The sequence below is a fragment of the Fulmarus glacialis genome, unplaced genomic scaffold, assembly GCF_000690835.1.
Source record: "Fulmarus glacialis isolate BGI_N327 unplaced genomic scaffold, ASM69083v1 scaffold27511, whole genome shotgun sequence".
In the NCBI taxonomy this organism is placed as follows: domain Eukaryota; kingdom Metazoa; phylum Chordata; class Aves; order Procellariiformes; family Procellariidae; genus Fulmarus; species Fulmarus glacialis.
The window spans coordinates 16,726-36,888 of NW_009195120.1; the positions used below are offsets into that span (position 1 = coordinate 16,726).

The 20,163-nt window shown below is 36.7% G+C and overlaps 1 protein-coding gene across 1 annotated transcript; it reads left to right on the forward strand.

Moving 5' to 3' along the window:
- Positions 1–2,990: 2,990 nt before the first annotated feature.
- LOC104084253 (talin-2-like) lies at positions 2,991–19,191 on the forward strand (the record flags this gene model as incomplete). The annotated part of the gene is made up of 9 exons (XM_009588010.1): positions 2,991–3,126; positions 4,721–4,818; positions 5,478–5,607; positions 7,075–7,227; positions 8,116–8,258; positions 9,799–9,926; positions 15,161–15,224; positions 17,088–17,192; positions 19,036–19,191. Coding segments are annotated over exons 1-9 (1,113 nt in total), but the record flags the coding sequence as incomplete, so codon positions are not given.
- Between the last annotated feature and the right edge of the window lie 972 nt (positions 19,192–20,163).

The window sequence follows — 20,163 nt, forward strand, 5'->3', positions numbered from 1 at the left end:
CAATAATTTTACCAGAATATTTTAATTTATTCTTTATTTTTCCAGTTAAAGTTTCATGGTCAGTCTTCACCATTTGGTTTTTCTTTGCCCCTTTTTCTCCATTCATAAAGGGAGATTAGACACTGGACTGAATTTGGATGTTCCTTGATGTGAGTTAGTGCCCCTTTTTAAAATCCATTTTTGAGTCTTACATATAAAAGGATTAACAAAAAGATTTTTCTGTTTGCAAGTAACTGTATCTATTTTCAGGTCATAACCTTGTGACTCTTCACCTTAAAAGAAAGTGTTATTTTCTGAAATATTAGAAGATGCAGCTATTCATAGGAAGCATAATATTACATCACCATAACTTACATGAGACCCACTACTGTCAGTGCTGGTAATACAGGATTTGTATGGCATGAAGCTTTCAAATCAGGTGCTAATTTATGACTGTTCAGTCACTTGTCTAGTATTCTGTACCAGAAGGCAGTCAATCATTCATTTCACACAAAGATTTTTCAGGTGGATCCTATTTTCTACCTTAAAAGAAGACGTTTAGTTTGACCTTTCAGAAGGTGCTGCAATGTGCCTGTGCAACTGTATTATAGTCACTTCGCTTTAATGTCAGAGAATACACATTCAGTCATCCGTATTACTCCTTTATATGTTAGCAGAAGAGAGGAGACCTCTTTTAATGTCTCTACTTGAGTTATTTTTTTAAAAGATGATTGTTGAATGTGCTTACATTTTTTTCTGAATGACTGTTTCCTTTTAACCAAAGTCATTTATACCAAAAGTTAAGACTGCAACTTGTTCATGGGAAAGTTGACAGGAAAAGGTCAGTATCCATTTTGCCTTTTAATAGACAAGATAATCAGATGAAGTCTGAAGATGTGATGTGGTGGCTTGCAAGTCTTACCTTCAGGTGCAATAGAAGGCAAAGAGGAGAGGAAAGTTTTTTCTAGAACTTACCTGTTCACTGATGTCACTTTATATCGTTTCCTCTTTTTTAAGAGGAGTAGGAAATAGGCGAGAGAGAGAATTCAGAGGGTTGCATTATAATAGTCCTGCTCTAATACATTCTCCGGACAGAGGAGGGAGCAGGAATTGTGGCTCACCTTACCACGCTGGAAGCTGACAGCCAGGTTTCAGAGGTCACCTGTGAGCTACAACAGCCTTCTGAGCAACTTGGTCAGGCTGTTTTCCAAGCTGATCCGTCTCTTTTCCAGCTGTTTAGTATGCCATCTGTTTTTTTTAACAGTGCACATTAACACACATGAACATAATTATTCTTCCTGGGACTATTCTGGATGGTGAAAAACTGTCCCAATCTGTGGTTTCTGGGGATACTTTTGTTTTTGTAATGCTCTGAGGTTTGCTTATGTGTAAGTGATAAAGTGCTAAACTGAACCCAGTTATGGTGAATCTCTATGGAAATACTGCAGAGATTTATTTTTTGTCTTGCATTTATTTTGTGCTGCTGCTATACTGAACAATTACTTCTGAAATGTAAAGACCTTTTGGATGGGTTTTAGGAACTAGTATTTGGTAGTAGGGAGAGATCTTAATTTATTTATAATCTGCCTAGAATGATTGGTTCAAAATACAGATTGTTTTGTTATCAGACACTGATAGATTGGGAAAGCGTTGAGGTGTGTACATTAATGTTTCTTGTATGTTTTTTCGCTCATTCATCCCTTTTCCTTTGTCAGATAGTCTTATATCTAGCATTTCATACTGGTAGGGAGAGGTCTTGGAAGTACTGAAAAATCTGAAGTAGGATGATTTGCTTTTGAGAAGCAGATGGATGGGCTGCCACAAAAATATGGGGAAGGATGACATCTTAGAGCCAAAGCTGCTCCTAAATGTTATCAGTAGAGAAATGATTTGTCTGCTGTCTGTGCCTTGGAGAAGGGATGCAATCACTGAGCTCAGTGCATCGGTGCATTGATGAAATGTAAATGGTGGTTCCTTACTATTCCTTAAAGTCATTTTTGCCAAACAGTACTGAGTATCTGGGCTGTAAAAAGATGCACAACTGGGGTTTAAATTTTTGTTTAACTACTGGAATTTGTCCTGCTCAAATTATCATCAGTGGCAGTAGTCCATAGAATCTCATGTCCTACACATACATGAATTTATGCAGAAAAGATTTGGGGATGCTAGTAGATTCTGTATTTATGCAGAAAGGATGTTAGTTCTGAAGAGTTCTTGGAGATCGCTGTGGAAAGTCTAATGATGGAAGAGTGGTTTGGAGTGTTATGACAGCAAGGGAAGACACTTGAGACAAAACCCAGACTATCTACAAAATCAAACAAAACAAAAAGCATCTGTAGCTTCCTGTTTCTGTAGACAAATGCTGTCAAATTCAGTGAAGTTTCTGAAATAGAACTGAAATGAAAAATAGCTCGTTCTTGAAGCTCTGGGTAGCTGCGCAACAGGATAAAAACATCTAGCAGATTTATGTGGAGACTTGGAAAAAAACCATTAACACAGTATTGCACACTTTAGAATCTTCAGAAAGGAGAAGTTATGTACTAAGAAAATCCTGCTTTCATTTAAGTAGTTATTCTAAGCTGTTAGTTACTAGCTAATCTAAATGGTCTAATAAAAAGTTGTGGTGAGAGAAAAATAATTTTCTGACAGTAGTAAATATGTTGGCAATATACCCAGTAAGTGTATTGTTTTCCTATGCACCATTTTGACATACCTCAGACAAAGTATCAACCTTTAAGTATGCGTACACAAGTTTTTGGAAAATTAATTTCCAATATACCAAGAAAAATACATGTTTTGGATAGTTTCTATCTTGATGATGCTGATGAGAATTTATATAGAACTGCATTCAAATACATATAATGCTACTGAATGAATATCCTTTTTTTTTTTTTTTTTTTTTTTTGTAATGGAAAGTTGAGTGTATTAAAGCAGTAAATGAAAAATTAAGCAATATTGCCATTACTGCTTTTTCAGATACTTTAGTAGGATCTTGCAAGTGACTTGACGCCATGGTAGCTCTTTCCTTGAAGATCTGTGTCCGCCAATGCAATGTAGTGAAGACGATGCAGTTTGAACCATCCACTGCAGTGTATGATGCCTGTAGAGTTATTCGTGAACGAGTACCAGAGGCTCAAACAGGGCAAGGTGAGTTGCTGTATTTGTCCTTAGTCAATTCATTGACTGAATTGAAAATAGACATAGACCCATTGGTTTTTTACACTGTTCTGTTCTTCCATTGGTTCAGAAGACTCATAGAGGTGCAGTATAGACTGATCAAACTACTTACTGCACAACAGAAAATGTAATTGTCCTGCATTATGACTGTCAAACAAGCACATTTCACTTCTCCAGCAAGCTTGCATGCTGGCATAAAGGTGGCCGTGATGATAACATGCAAGTTGCACAGCTACTAGGGTGCATCCACCAGAAATGAGTATCAGAGCTGTCTGTTCTTCCTTGCCAATTCTGTGCTCTGTGCAAGGCGCTTTGTGTGCTTCTAAAGGTCACAACCTATTTATAGGCACAAATTGTAAAATTTTACATAACCTATTCTGTACTGAATTTGTGTCATAAACATCTCTGTACATACGGATCACTTGGCTTTTCAGTGGAATTTTTAATTAAGGTCGGCAGGAAAAGTTTTTCTTCTTACTCAGTTGTTCGTGGAAGAGTTCTTCCTTCGAAATTGTATATCTGTATATCTGTAAGTCAGTTACACAATTAAGTGTAAGCTCTTTTATGTACTTGCATGAGTAACAATGTTTTTAATGTAAATGCTCTTAAATGTAAATTGTTACTGTGCATGACATTTAAATATGAAACTTTGTCCAAAAATTATAGCTATTTTTACCTGACTTTCTGATCAGAGGTTTGGAACACATGGCTGAAAGTAAGCAAGGTACTGTCCCTGCACCGAGCTGTTGTAAAGGGCTGTGTGCACACAGCTGGCCAGCTTGCATGAAAAAAGCCGTTACCTTAAACTATAGAACAGCAGTTTGTGATAGTGAAGTTTACTCTGTATCAATTCTTCATGCAAATGTTTATCAAGAAGAGATGTTTTGGATGGGCCTTAAGTTGACACTCATGGTCCTTCATTTTGTATACCTGGAGCCTAAACCTGGATTTGTTTTTCTGAGGCATTTACATTTACTTGTGATTCTGGAAGAATCAATTGGCATGTGTTTAGCCTGCAATAGATTTTCCTGAGATTGTTATTACGGCTATAATTCTACAAGCCTTGTATTTTTTAAATGCCTAAACCTGAAGCATCTACCAAAAAGATTCCAAAGTTTAGCATAAACTCAGTATGTGGAGGGTTGAAAACAAACTATGGTTTTTTTAGGTAGAACTACTGCTTGAAATAGTATACTATGGTTAAGCCCAAACTGCTTGTATTTTTGCTTAATCAATTCCAAAGCAGAGGACCTATCAGCATTTAAAAAGGGTCGTCTTGAAGAGAATTAATTACAAATATAATACAGATTATACAGTAGATGTGACATGTTCTTGCTTAGTGAAGCTTTTGTTCGTCTTCTATAAAGCCTAATCTACCCTGCTATCTGCTGCTAAGCTAAATATTTTCTGAAGCACAGAAAAAAATTTCTATCCAAGTTCATTAAGAATGGAAGGTAAGTGTAATGGAAGCTTAACTCTGAAGCTGAATAACCTTGAATAAAACTGTGTTGGCTTTATTAGGTTTGATATTTTTCAGTGAGTCTCTGTCTCTTCTGTTCCACAGCCTCTGACTATGGATTGTTCCTGTCAGATGAAGATCCTCGAAAAGGTATATGGCTGGAAGCTGGAAGAACGCTGGATTATTACATGCTGAGAAATGGGGTATGGTGCACATCTGTTGCTTCTTTCATCAACACATTTTTAGAAAACTTGTTTCCCAAGTAGCAAGAAGAATGTTTAGCATTTGGAGGGGTAGGAGGGTCTTGAGTCTGTTCCTGAAATTGGCCCACTTCCCTCCCTTGATGTGCCTCAGTAGTTAGTTTTTTCCTGTGTCTGGTTGTGACTGTGAGCTACTGTGGCCGATAGCATCTTCATAAAATGATTAACAGAAAGATAAAAAATAAATTTTGTAATAAGCTTTATATTTGAGGTGACCTTGCATTATAGTGTAGGTTTCTTATGTACTAAAGATGATGAGGTCATACTTGCTCACATTATGGCCAGCTTACTTACAACCAAAAGGCATTGCTATCCTTTTTAAATACTAAACTAGTTTTTGCAGCACAAAGGTAATTTGGTCTATCCTGCCCTGTCTAGGTTTTGGTCTTGCCAGCTAGGACAAGTTCTTGAAAAATGACATTGGCAGAACTAAACGTAGTCACTTCTCAAGTTTGTTACATGAATAAGTTTGCCTACACTATAACAAAGGAACTATCCAGCTTGGGGGGTGGGGAGGGAATCCTGTTTTAGGCATCTAAGTTAGTGAGTTGGCTTGTGGTGGCTTCCAAAAGCATTTAGAAACAGTATTGTTTCCTTCCTAGGATATACTGGAGTATAAAAAGAAACAGAGACCTCAGAAAATACGTATGTTGGATGGTTCAGTGAAAACAGTCATGGTGGATGATTCTAAAACAGTTGGTGAATTGCTGGTTACCATTTGCAGCAGGATAGGTAAGATTTTGGGACCCACATACTTAAGATTTTGTTTTTCTGCCATATTTGCATCTTGATTCTTAGGATGTTATGTGTATTACTGGCTAGAAATTGGCACATATGTTAAATATTTAAATTTCTTATCAGTTAACATTTACCAAACACTTTTTTGAAATCTCTTGTCCAGGTTTTATGAAAGTCAGTAGGGAGTTAGCTATATCCTTTAAGTTCAGTATTTAGCAGTTGAAGGCACAAAGTTATCTGACAGTACAGTTAAAATTTTTTTATTATATGTTACTTTTACATACAGTTTCCTGCTATGTGGTAGAGAATTAGAACTAAATTTATACTTCATTTTAATGGGATAAAAGATAAATGCTGTTAACCTTGAAATATACGTAAACTTAGGGCTCTATATTGTTATCATTAAGAGTTGATCGCAGTACTGTTTCATTTGTGAAACAACATTTGGAAGCCATCCAGAGCAGCTGGTCAAAAATATGTCATATTGGTTATAGTCTGTCTTTGTATTTATTTAAATAGAGATATTTTGGAAAACTATTTCATATTTAACTATAAACATGCATCCAACGTGGATTAGTTTAAATCATCTTAAACCCTTGCTTAATTCTCATTTAGAATTAAAGTGGCCTTAATTTGATTTAGATTAATTTACTTGGAAAGTGGATTAAGCTAAATTTAAATTCATCCATTTCAATTTTGTTTGAGTGTTTCTATGCTGGATTCTAATGTGCTGTAACTAATTTACTTAAAAAATTAGTTTGACTTATTTTCATGAATGTGGTCACGTAGGTGAGCATTTAATTTGCTTTTCTGTATAACAGAAACATGCTTTACCAAACAGTGGAAAAAAACAAGCAGTACAAAGAAATGAGGGCGACTTAGCGCATATGCTAAATGTTGTGAACTGATTTTTGATTCAGTTTCATGTAAAATTCATAGGAAGAGTTGAGTTTTAAAACTCTGAAAAAATCATATTTCACATGTTTTCAATTCCTCAGTCTGCTCTGCCACATTTCTTCTACACATCGTGGGCAAGCTGAAATTATGCAGTTCTCAGGACGCAATTGTAGGCATCCATGAAAGGAAATTTACTATGGCATGTCTCCATTCTGGAATTTACTGCTATTTTAAATTCCATCATGTTTTTAAACTGGCAGCTTCTCTTGGTAGATAACAAAAAACCTCAATATCTTTCTGAAAGTGGCAAATGCAGCATATGACGAAGGAATGGTGTATTTGAAGGATAATGCCAGATATTGGAGAGATGTCTTAAATGCGGAAGTTGTAGATTATTCTTGGGATCTCCTTCCCCATACACTGTTTTAGCATTTCATCTGGAATATCTTTATTATACTTGAAATTAACCATTGGTGTTTTAATATATGGAGAAAAATATTTCACCAGTCCTAAAATGTGTTAAATTTTTATTGTTACAAACACTGGATTTGTTTATAATTCCAGGAATAACAAATTATGAGGAATATTCCTTAATCCAGGAGAGCATCGAAGAGAAGAAAGAGGAGAGTACAGGAACGCTTAAGAAAGATAGGACATTGTTGCGCGATGAAAGAAAAATGGAAAAACTGAAGGCAAAGCTTCATACAGATGATGATTGTGAGTAATGTATTCCAGGATAATTCTTCAATTAATATCTTTCCACAGTATAGTGCAAGAAAGCCATAAAGGAGTGTATTTTTAGATTCTTCAGTGTGTCTCAGTTGATCCCTACCTGTATTTTGCATCCGTTTATATATAATGTTGTCTACTACTGAGTATTTTTAAAATTAGGTAAACGGACAAGTTATTGCCTCTAGCTATGAGAGTTAGAGGATCTTTTGAAGTGTTTTTTGTTACTTTTTTGGTATGGGAGTTATAATTTAAGTGTGAAGGGTCATTTCCGTAATGACCATTTTGTCCCCTTCATTAAAGTTCAATATTTAAATATTGATGCCTACTGAAAGCCATCAAAAGGTAGTTTTGTCTTTGAAGCTATACATTTTGAGTGTAAATGGAGTTTGCCAAAGAACTAAGACAGTATTTGATTTGTTTTATGTGTAAAGTCATGAAAGCCATTTTTTCTGTTTTACATTAAGGCACTAAGATAAACTGTGACTGTCAGGAAGATGTTTTAAAATTGTATTCAGGGATAAGAAAAGTAGACAGAACAATTGGTTTTAGGGGGAAATGTGGTAAACTTTTAAGTAATTTTGCAATGAAGCTTTGAAGATCTAAATTTAATATTAAAACATTACTATGGCTGTTTCTTCAACAATATTAACGGTGTTTTAGTGATAACTTCTTGTTTCTCAGCAGTGCTGTTTTTCAATTCTCATTTGTAGCAACCTTCAAAACTGATAACTAGAAACAGAAATGAAAGCAACATTTTTTGCAGAGTTTCCTCCTCCAGTGGAAATGCCAATTATCACATGATTTTTCACAACAGCTATGAACACTGGCAAGACTGTGTATTTAACAATGTGTATGTCTGTGGTTCTGTTACAGTAAATTGGCTAGATCACAGCAGAACGTTCAGAGAACAAGGAGTCGATGAAAATGAAACACTACTGTTGAGACGAAAGTTCTTTTATTCAGACCAGAACGTAGATTCAAGAGATCCTGTTCAACTTAATTTGCTTTATGTTCAGGTACAGTATGTGGACCAGAAGTACGGGTTCTACCTTGTCTGAGGAAACCCGTGTAGGTTAATTAGAAAGATTTTGTTGCTGAAATACTCCATCTTCTAGAATTCCAGTTCTGGATGTGCTTTGATTTTACTTTTTTGTTTATTACCTCCAAGAACACGTGATAGTACAGAGGCTTTGCTGATTCTTTTTAATCAAATACTTTCAACCCAATAATGGACCAAAAATCCACTGACTTTCACATCCTTGTCCTGGTTTCCTTAAAATTCGTGAATGTCTTTAGTCTTTTAAGTTGTTCTTTTTAGTTGTTCTTCCCATTCTTTTCTATAGGTGATGCTTTCTCTGTAATACAAAATCTCAGATCAGTCTTGCAACCAGCTTTCCCCTTCTCATCTCTTTTCTCTTCACCTTTTCTCTTCTCACTATCAGTGAGAGAGCTGCTTCTGCACTCCCTTTCCGGTCTTCAATCCAGACAGCACACATGGCAGGCAGGCTTCTTCTTCAAAATGGACCATATCATGTATGGTGGGAGTCCACCTAGGCAGGTTCCCCAAACTGTTAGAGGTGCTATACATTCCTGTCCTGGTTTCGGCTGGGACAATATCTTAGCAAAGCTAAGAGTTTTATGCAGAAGATACTACTTAACTGAAGGCTCCAGTGCAGTTGCCTATAGTGCAGTCTGAAAAAAGTAGGCTTTTAAACACTTCGTTAAAGTTATTTTTCTAAAAGTAAAAAAACCAAACCAAAAAAAACATTGAAAGTTTAATGGAATGTTCTGTTGTTATACTTGCAGCTGATTCAAATGGGATTGCTCTAAATTACATTTTAAAACTCTGAGGCAAAAGATAATGATGGCATTGCTTGTAAGACTGCATTACATTTTTCAAGTGTGTTAGAAGACTGTATCACACTGAGCTGTTCCCCTGCCACTTAGACATTTCTTTCAGGCTACTGTTATGACAGTATGTGTTGATACTGCCTTGTCATTGTTTTGTCTATGGATAGATGAGGTTCTATTGCCAGAGCTATAACATCCATCATCTTGTATGACCACTAAATTTAAACAAAAGGAAGGAAAATGCTCTTTGCCTTCTCCTGTTGCCATTTCTGTAATAGTGATCTGGTTTTTACTTTCTAGTTATGCATATCATTTTCCCTGCTGTTATAAGGTGGTAAGATAAAAGCTTTTACATGTGTGTATGTACACACACAGTATCTGTATATATATGTGTACATACACGTAAGTGTATATACAAATGTTGTATTTTATATACACGTATGGCAGGAAGTGGGTGTCAAGTCCTCTTTTTGATAAAAGTTGTTGCAATTGTGGTTTTAATAAGTCTCCGTAGATATTCACCAGAAAATAATCTAGCCCTTTGTTTATTTTATTAGTCATAAACGCATCCAGAATGGAATAATAAAGACATTGACAGAAAAGTGTGTTGCTGGATTCTTGGGCTATGTTCAAGCTTTCAAGGAATTTCAGACAAGTAGTAGTTATTTTGGATGTCCCTGACATGTCTTTGCTTACCTCCTATAGGCTCGTGATGACATTCTGAATGGTTCCCACCCTGTCTCCTTTGAGAAGGCCTGCGAGTTTGGAGGCTTTCAAGCACAGATCCAGTTTGGACCTCATGTAGAACACAAACACAAACCTGGATTTTTAGAGTAAACACTTCTAACTTCTAAATTCGGGTGACCTCAAGTGTAACTAACGTTGAGTTGTCACAGACTAAATGCATTTTAGTACTCCAAGCAGAGGTAATCAGATTCAGTGTGTTTTCTGTAGCAATCTCCCTGTGAAAGGAGCCTTATTGCACAAATCAGCAACCCGAACTGATGAGGGGACCTTTGGCAGTGGCTTATTAGGCAGCACAGGGCACCAGCTCTCCCCAGGGTGCCAGTGAAGTACGCAGCTGGATTCCCCAACCACCTGGTAATGTGGGAGAACTGGGATTTTGTTCTTCCTTAGAAATCTACCTCTGGCTGTATTTAGTAATGCTATGTGTGAATTAAGCATCCATCAGTATATATCATAGATGTTTGATTTGCTGGGAAAGTACGTGAATGGAAAGATGCTTTGTCATTTGAATAAAGTTAGTATTGCTGTGTTTAGGGGTTAAATTTTCCAAACTTTTTAGTCGCATTAATCAGTTGTTCAGATTCACCCTCTTATGGTGTTGTATGAATGGAGATCTAGAATTGTGCCCTTTGTTTCAGACGTAGACAGGGGCAAGTTTAGTTTGATTGAAATTTAGATGTCCCATTTTTCTACCAATTTTGATTTTCTGATTGGTTTGTCTGTAGTAGAATTAACTGAGGGCCGGAGTCTGAGGAAAGGAGTGTAGGAAGGTAAAACAAAGCTATTTATTGCACAGTCCATCAAGCCTTGCCTACATATGAGGCTTGTATACCTTAATGGGATGCACAAAACAATGGGTGCATATTTGGTTTCTGTCCTATTCTACTGGCTGAGTGCTCAGTGCTGACTCTTATACTTCCTTTGTGAGCCTGAGCCTGGGGTTTACTGTATCTCAGGCAATCACTTTAAAATGCTGGCTTGCTTTGGAACATGCAGTGCTGCAACAGTGGTTGTTTGAAACACTTTGCTTTTGAAAGATTTTCCTGAAGTAGCAGTTCAGTTACGCAAATAAACCACGTGAACAAACATCCTTAATTTCAAATTAATAATCAGCTTTCTTTGTACTGTCTGTTTATTTGCTACTGATTGGCCCATGAACCTTTCCTAGTAGAGCTACTCTCTAAGAATTGTGGCGACCCAGCGTAATAGCTTCAGTGTACTCTTGGTTCATATTCCCTAGAATTGTGACCAGTTACACAACAGTCTTTCTCTGCGATTTGTCCATTGTCTACTTATTCTTCCCTTGTCCCTCCACTCACTCAAGAGTATTCCTACAGCAAACCATTAGGGTATTACCTCGTGACAAGCTAATATTGTGTCATGGTAATGATTTCAAGAGCTAGGTGTTCCCAGCAGTAGTTGTTTTTAATTTTTAAAGCAAACTGCCGTGCAGAGTTCAGTTGCTTAAATTTTTCTAGGTTTTTCTAAGTGTTCTACTTGGTCTTTTCAGGGTAAAGATTTTTTTTTTTTCTTTTTTTTAAGCTCCCATATAGTAACTGTTTTATGGTGGACTGAAACTGCTGGCTGGATGATATTTCTACTTTGTATGCAATGCTAGATAGTTTGAAGTCCATCACAGAATAAGTCATCGCACATATAAAGTGCATTATCTTTTTTTTTATCCTGATAGAAATGGAAGGTATAAATAACTGAACCGTGTGTTAGAGAACATTACTCCAGTGGAAATCATTTAGAACCGGAATTCCAAAATTTAGAACCTTGTTATTTTCTGCAGGGAATTTTCTCTACTATTGTTTTATTTTCATTTAAATGGGCTTTGACTGTATTAGGATCAAGCCTTGCAGGTCACTAAGTGTAATCGCTTGCTGTCCTGGTGTATAATCAGTTTAATAAAATTAAGGATTTCTGATTCAGAAGTAATTCTTTTTTTTACCCTCTGTAGAGGAGCCTGCTCCAGAACCCGTAAGTCCCTAGTCATTGCCTTTTAATTTCAAGTGTACATGTTTATGGTTTAGTGCTGTATGCATTTGGCTGTACATAGCCTTCATGACAGCCTTTTTGTGAAACCTCATGCTTTTGTTTTGTGAGTCTGAAGAAGCCAAGCACTCCTGACTCATTATGAACAATATATAAAAATAGTGTAGATAAATGCTGGGTTTGTTTGTTTGGTTTTTTCCTCCTTGAAAATGCATCTCTCGTCTTTTCAGAAAAACTTTTTTAGGTTTTTTTTTTCCTTGAAAGAGATTGAGCTTTTTTAAAGTTCCATCCCACTATTTCCTACTTTTTGGTGCATGAACATTGATTCTTTTGAAGTATGAAAGTAGTTGTGTTTTATGTAAACTGTATGCTGTAGCTCAATACGTGAAATACATTTGAGAGGTGTCCATTCACTCACCACTGAAACCTGAACATGCTACAGGTTCCCTTAAGAAGAATCTGTCAGCTCATACAGAAAACAGCATGTAACAGAATAGTATTAGTATTTCATAGCATTGTTTTGAAACAGCTTAGTTTAGTTTGCCATGTCTGCAATATGTTTATATAGAGAGATCTTTTGTATCCTTTTTTGTCATTGATAAATGATTCTTCGCACAGATGAAGATTATTGCCTGCCTCTTGTTAACACTTTCATATTGGTTGTTGGAATTTTCTTGAAGCTTATGCCAAAGTAAATTGTGAAAGCTCTTAAACTATCAAATTGCAAATAGTCCTTCATGCCCTTCCTCATACAGCTGAAGTTTTGCATTGCACCTACAGAGGTACACTGTGTTTAAATTTGCTGAGAGAATATCTGATAAAAAACTCATACTATTCATATGCAGATAGGAGAGGACCAATAAAACTGCCCACCTCTGCTTTTTATTTCCAAGCATGCTTGGTGACCAGTAAGCTCAATTCTTTAATCTAGCCTGCTTTACTGTTTTAAACTTTCTTTTTCAAGAACACTGGATATACCTTTATGCTTATGAAAAACAATTGATATGTTGACACTTCTGTATAATTTTTTTAAGAACTGTAGGAACAAACTCACAGTAAATGAAGTTAAATAAACACTGCTTGCTATTAGATAGGTTTTTTAAACTGAGTTCATTGTCCATTGTAATAATGTGTAATTAAAGAGATTAAAGAAGGCTAAATGATAATGATAAATGATATTCCACGTGTTTTTGCTAACTCCATTAAACAAGCTGCTAAATAAAGTGAAACTATTGTTTGTTGCATCATAAAGAAAATGTCTTGATTATAGGTAGCATAAAAATAATTTCAGTCTGTTTACAACTAGCATTTTACCCTTTCAGTTGGGGTGATTACTTGTCTATTGATTGAAAAATAATGGAAGGTGATACAAGGACAAAGCATCCGATCTAACTGCCAGCTACATATGCAAGAATATACCAATGCTTAGTGGACAAAGCGCAAAGTTGTTTTCTTAACTCTTGCTGCTTAAGAGGCTCCAAATAATGTTTGCTCAGCCATGTCTATTAGTATATTAGTGTATATTAGTTAACAAAGTAAGTGGACATGCTTAAAAATGTAATGGTCTTCATAGTTTATTTACATAGGGGTAGCTGAGAAAATTAGTTAATAAAAGGTGAGAATTGGTAGTGCATTGATAACTATCATTTTTAAATATAAATCCATTTCCAGAGTTAAACTGGGTTTAACTCAGGTTTGGGGTTTTTTTTTTTCATTTGCCTTGGAAGTGAATTTAACCAAACTAGTTTGAACCTATACAATCCTGTATAAAAGCACCAGTTGTTTCAGAATAAAGGCACCAGCTTTTTAGCATAATAAGCTGTATTCAGTCCTTATCTACAAAATTAATTTGGCTCTCCAGCCTTCCCCACCCCATGATGTGTCTGTGTAAATAAGTCCTGAGAAGACGTTTCATTATCATGTATTAGTGAGATGTAACTACTGGAGCATTGGAAGAAAGATAGAAAGGACAGTTGTTCTTGCTTTGGTGTATATTGCTGGAGCTTTATGGAAAGAACAAAATGAATGATCTCACTACTGAATAGTGTTTTTGAAGAACGCACAAAATCCTGATTTAGTCTTTTGAGTTATTTTGTTTGTTGTCTGCAATGGCAGACTTTTTTATTTAAAAACAAAAACAAAAAAAGCATGCTAAAACAAACAAAAACCCCCCACAAACACCCATCCCCCCTAAAACCAAACCAAACCAAAAAACCCCACAGAACAGTCGAGCAAATTTTTTGCCAATCTTGTTAGAAAAAAATCCATCCTTCTCAAAACTTATAACTTTCCATGATAGTAGGTAGTTCTGGCTTTCTGTGTTAATAGTGTGCTTGCTTACTGAATAAATCAAAATGAGGAGGAGATTTTCCAGTCATACTTTTTCTGTGATTCCTAGTAGTCCAAAGCTGGGGGGATCCTTAGAAACCAATTTTTTGAACTGTGGAAGTTTCTTCAGGCTGAAAATGAACTGCTGAATATATGACGTAGTTTCAACAGAGTAGAGTGTTCCAGATGGGAGTGTGCAATGCAGAAAAGAACTGATGTTTGTTAAAGCATGATGTTGATATGTCTTCAAGTTGGCGTGATTTTTGTCTGAGATAAAGGGTTTATTTTATTATACAGCAAGGAGGTACAGGTGAGGTGTTTAAAGATTCTTTCTGACTAAACTATATCATGGAGGCTGAACTTGCTTAGTTTACTTTGTATTCTGAGACCCTTAGTATCTGAGTGCTACAGAAATTAGGACTCGTTATTTATGACTTTGTTTTTGAGATAGTGACTGCTATTAAATGTCCACTTAAATGGCTTTGCAGTTTTTCAGTAAAATATTAGTGTTCTAACATTTCTTGGAAGACACAAAGGAAGAACTTGGTCCTGCATGTCAGTAAATCAAAGTGCTACTGGAAAGTAATAGCAGTGCCTGAACTTAGACACAGAGCTGGCTCAAGCTTTGATGTCCCCTTCTTCCCCCAGGTTACGATGAGTGTATTTGGATTTCAGTGTGAACCCCTCTGAGCTGCTGAGAAACATCATACAGTTTAAGAATGGGAAGTGTCCCAGCTATTATTTACTTTTGATGACTTTTCAAAACATGAAGATGTATTACATGGGGATGTAACTAAAGTGTTTTTCTTGATTATGCAAGGTATCCCCTTGCTTTCACCCTCCTTAGTCAGAGTTTTGTTTCATTGTGTAGATCTTTTATGCTCATTTTAGGAAGCTTGGGGGACTTAATGCCAATAAAGGAGCATGGAAAGCATCCCTCCTCAAGAAGGCACCATTAACTATGGAATTGTTGTGTCTTTTTTTTTTTTCCTAGCCTAAAAGAATTCCTGCCTAAAGAATATACGAAACAAAGAGGGGCTGAAAAGAGAATATTTCAGGTAATTGTGAGGCTGAAAAACATACTATAGTTTCACTTCTTTTATAAGAAAAATATGAACTTTCACAGGTGTATACTCTGTATATACTTGAATTATATAACTACTGGAAAATCAAGCATAAAGAATCTGACAGCTTTTCTTTTCTTTCTTCAGCAGATTTATTGTCCTGATCTTTTTTCTTCACTGATGATTATTCAGTGTACTTTGTTGAAGGGGAGAGAGTGAATATTCAATATTGTTAAGACCTTTTTCTCAGTTGCATTGAAATGTAAGGTTGTGTATTTGTACTAAAATAGAAGCACATTTAGGAAAACCAGTTTTAATTTCATGCCTTCATTGTTCAGGCATAAGCTTCAAGTAATATGGGTTCTACTAGCTAATGCTTGAGTTCAGTGGTGTGTCTGGGAATCACACAGTTGTAAAAGACTGAAGCAGTTGAGTATAGAATGTACTGATACTGTTGGAAGTAGTTTGAGTACTCTAAATGCACTAAATATCTCTGCCTACTGAAATACAAGTTTGGCAATACAATAAGTTGGAAAATTCTGAGGTCAACAGCTGAAATCAAGTCAGCTACGGTTTCTGGAAGGCCATACTAGTGATATGTGATCTCAGTTCGGCAGACAAGTTGAAGAGCAGGAACAGGTCACATACTTTCCTATGTCTGTTACACTCCCAGTCTAGGAATTCTGTAACTTAGTAAGTCTGTTCTACCTGGAGCTTGTAGTACTTCCTTGTAGATGAGGATGTCTAACGCTTTTCTGTATACCTTTAGCTGGTGGCAGTGATGTTGGTGGCAGTTTAGGGGTCCTGGTTGTGTTCTCTGTGCTGAACTTGACAGATATGATCAGTCTATGTCCTTGGGATGCAAAAGGGGTTTTGGAGTTGCAGTTGCTCCTCCCAGTGCTCCTCTGTGGAACATTGTCAAGATGGTAACTTAAACTGGAGTCGGAAAGTGTTTCCCATGTTCTTGGTGCTCCCCCTGCAGCCATCAGTCAGCATGAAAGAGGTGGCAACCAGCAGTACAGAAGAATGTGAGGGGAAGATGGGGTGTGATAGGGAATCCCACAAACAGTATTTAAATAGCAGGACATTGGGATAGGATTTTCAGCAGAACGGACTGGGGTAGGAGAGCAAATGCTGAGATGAAGTTTGAATAGGTAATATTGGTAGTTGTCATTAGTTACAGGTAATAAAGTTCATGAATGAGTAAATTGTTTAAATAATAAATAGAATTGAGTTACAAGGCACACCTAGATGAGTATTTAGGATGAACTATTTAGAAAAATCATTGCTTCTTCCTCACCTGTAGAATTCTTTTAATGTGATGAAAAAATCGTGGATAACGGTGCAACTGGCAAAAGAAGCCCATTGGAAATACCTAAAAGAGATGAGAAATGGTCAATTACAAGGCATGAGGCTCTCATGAATCAGAAGTTTTAGGCACAAAGCAGGAATAAATAGTCAGTTCCGGGAAAAAAATATGGCTGCTGGGACTTTTAAATGATTTTTAAAAGCCGAGTAAAGAGGCATTAATTGTATGAAACCTAATGGTGTCAAATAGCAGCAATTTTTACCTAGAATTTTAAACTGTTTCAGAAGTGATTTAAATGTGCTTGATCTGAGGCACAGATAGAATGGATGATAGTGAAAGAGCAGTGTTCCATTTGTACAGGTTGTTTATGTTCTCCGATGTAAGGAATTACAGGATACAGTCTTGCTAACATTTCTAGCCAGTATTTTTTCAAATATTCTAATGGTAATGATTATTAACTAAGCATCCTTAAACAGATAAAAGCTATACCCTTTTTTGTTTCCAGAAAGCATTGTTTCTGCCTAAGTGATACTGAACTTCCATTACAGGAGCACAAAAACTGTGGTGAGATGACTGAAATAGAAGCCAAAGTGAAGTATGTGAAGCTAGCCCGTTCCCTGCGGACCTACGGAGTGTCATTTTTTCTTGTTAAGGTAATGTAGATCTTGCTGACCATATTGTATGGTTGGTTACGTATTACCTCAGATTCTGCACTAAGCAAAGGTCAAAGATGTTCTTTCAGCCTTCTTCCTGAAAGCAGCATTTGGAAAAAAGTGTAAATTACTATGTGGGACAGAATTATAATTTCAGTTTAGATCCTTTCAGAAAGAAAGTTGAGTCTGTCGTGATTTAATTTCTTTAAATTGACATTTCTTCTTTTTTCTTTTGATTACCAGCAAAGTACTGTCTTCAGAAAAACACAAAGAACTCATAAGTTGTACCTGTTTAGAAGCTTAATGATAATATGAATTGCATGCTGAAAAACTGCATCTGAAGAACAACTTCATCAGCTGCATGATTAGTTTCTCTTAATCCTTGAGAGAACAGGTCCTTTAAAACAGGTCATGGTCTTAAGGCTGTTGAAACAATGTTGGTACCAAGATGTTGACGTTTTGCTGTGAAAAAGGCTCTGAAGCATTAGTGCCCGAGTATTCAGTAACCACTGACATAGAATGGAAAGGAGGCTAAACTTAGGCAAACGTTTTCATTCTTAGGTTCCCACAGTTACAGTACAGAATCTTTGTAGGTAGCTGAATATCGATAGATTGTCTTTTCCTAAAGTACTTAGTCATCTACAAGTTCTAGCGAAGCAAATAGAAGGTGAAAATACAATGAAAAATGTGCAGAGCATAATACTATTTGAAAAAATTACCCTGTCTTGCTTCCTTTAAGGGAAAATGTCTTGTTAGGCACCATTAATGGTGAAAGAAGTCTCAACTTTCTAACAGAGCTGTTGAGCTAAGTTGTGTATTAGAAACTATACTAAAGTTATGATGTGCAGTTTTCAGTAACTGAAATATTAAAACAAAAAAGCATGCATGTTTAGAGCAAACTGCTAATTCAGTGGGGATTTGTCAACACAATGTAGCTGACCTGTATGGTAAAAGGTAAAAATATCATTGTATTTTTCATTAGTATCTTGCTTTCTTTTGTCATAGCTTAAAGCAAACAGTACCTGAATCAAGTAACCATGTCATGAAACTTATGTTGGAAGGAATAATTGGTCTTTTTAAAAGTCTATCAAATGACCTACTATGTAAATAGGAATTGATTCTTTGCAGCCTACACAAATTCAGAGGAATGGGACATGTGGATTCATTTCTATTTTATGACGGGTTTTATGTAGCAAATTGTTAGCTTAGGCCTATGCTCTGCAACCTTGGAAAACTAAAGAGGCAGAGTGTCCAACAAATAAAAAGACATCAGCTGGCAGCCCCCTTGTGATATTTGCATGGGTTAGAATGTTCTCATGTTCTCATGGAAAATAACTAAGATTTCAAATCCAAATGATCTTGCCTAATTGTCAGTTCCAGTGGGCCTTCCTTTCCTTTACTTCTCCAGAAATTTTAGAGAAATGGTGAGGGCAACCTAACTTCTCAGTCCTCCTGATGACAGTTTCCCATTCAGCTTCTCTAATACGGTTTTATAGAGGAACTCTTGTGTCTAGAAGGACTGCCATCATGTGTTTGTTTTTTTTTTTAAGTAACTTCCAAAGATTTGTTTTCACAATGCCTAAAATGCTTCTGTTTCCTGGAGGAGGGAGAAGAGGGAGTGTCTTTTGAACTGCACGGTAAAGATCCAGTAAAGACCAGAGCTTCTTAATGTTAATGCATTGCTTGAAAATCATTGTCTGTGACCAGACAAACTGAGCCTGGAGTCTTAAATTGTCTTCGTCCGCATGCCAGTTGCTTCCCTTTGTCAGTATATTCCATCATGCTTTTCTATTCTCCTATGGCAAGCTCCATTTGAATGACAATCCTTCACACCTTGTTATAGGAAAAAATGAAAGGCAAAAACAAGCTGGTTCCTCGTTTGCTGGGTGTCACCAAAGACTCAGTGATGCGTGTGGATGAAAAGACCAAGGAAGTGTTGCAGGAATGGCCACTGACAACTGTGAAGCGCTGGGCTGCGTCACCTAAAAGCTTCACTCTGGTAATCTTTTTGTATATATTCAGAAGAAGAGGGATTTATATGGCAAGGAGAAAGGAAGATGGACTTAGAACAGTTTCTTTAATATAACTTGTTCTATCCATAATTTTCTAGCATTATATAGAGTCACTGAGTCATAAACTAATAAACTGGCCCATATTGGTGTCTAGGGTCAATCTGTATTTTGATGTTTCTAGACAGGCCAGTTCCCCAAAAGTGCTGTTTAAATCTTTTCAGAAAACACTGTTTAAGTCTGTTCTGTGTCTAAACACTAAATCAGTTAAGAAAACATTGTTATTCACACCTACTTAAACCCCTGTGGTGCTTGCCGTTCATAATGCACTTTGTGACTTGCAAGATGTGAACATAAACAAATCTAGATGGTTCATTAATACATTTGATAACTATGGATTTCAAGAACTTTAATGAATGTGATGTGTTGTTAGTTATTTGGTCCATAAGAGACCACTGCAACAAGAGTATTTTGGATATGAAAAGGTTTTTTAAAGTGGTAGAGTAAGAGGCAGTGTCTAGAAAATTATATTCACTTTAATCATGTGCATCTACCTGGACTTCAGTAAAGCCTTTGACACTGTCTCCCACGGCATTCTCCTAGAGAAGCTGGTGGCTCACGGCTTAGACAGATGCACTCTTCGCTGGGTAAAAAACTGGCTGGATGGCCGAGCCCAGAGAGTTGTAGTGAACGGAGTTAAATCCAGTTGGCGGCCGGTCACGAGCGGTGTTCCCCAGGGCTCAGTTTTGAGGCCAGTTCTGTTTAATATCTTTATCAATGATCTGGATGAGGTGATTGAGTGCTCCCTCAGTAAGTTTGCACATGACACCAAGCTGGGCAGGATTGTTGATCTGCTTGAGGGTAGGAAGGCTCTGCAGAGGGACCTGGACAGGCTGGATCGATGGGCTGAGGCCGAATTGTATGAGGTTCAAGAAGCCAAGTGCCGGGTCCTGCACTTCGGC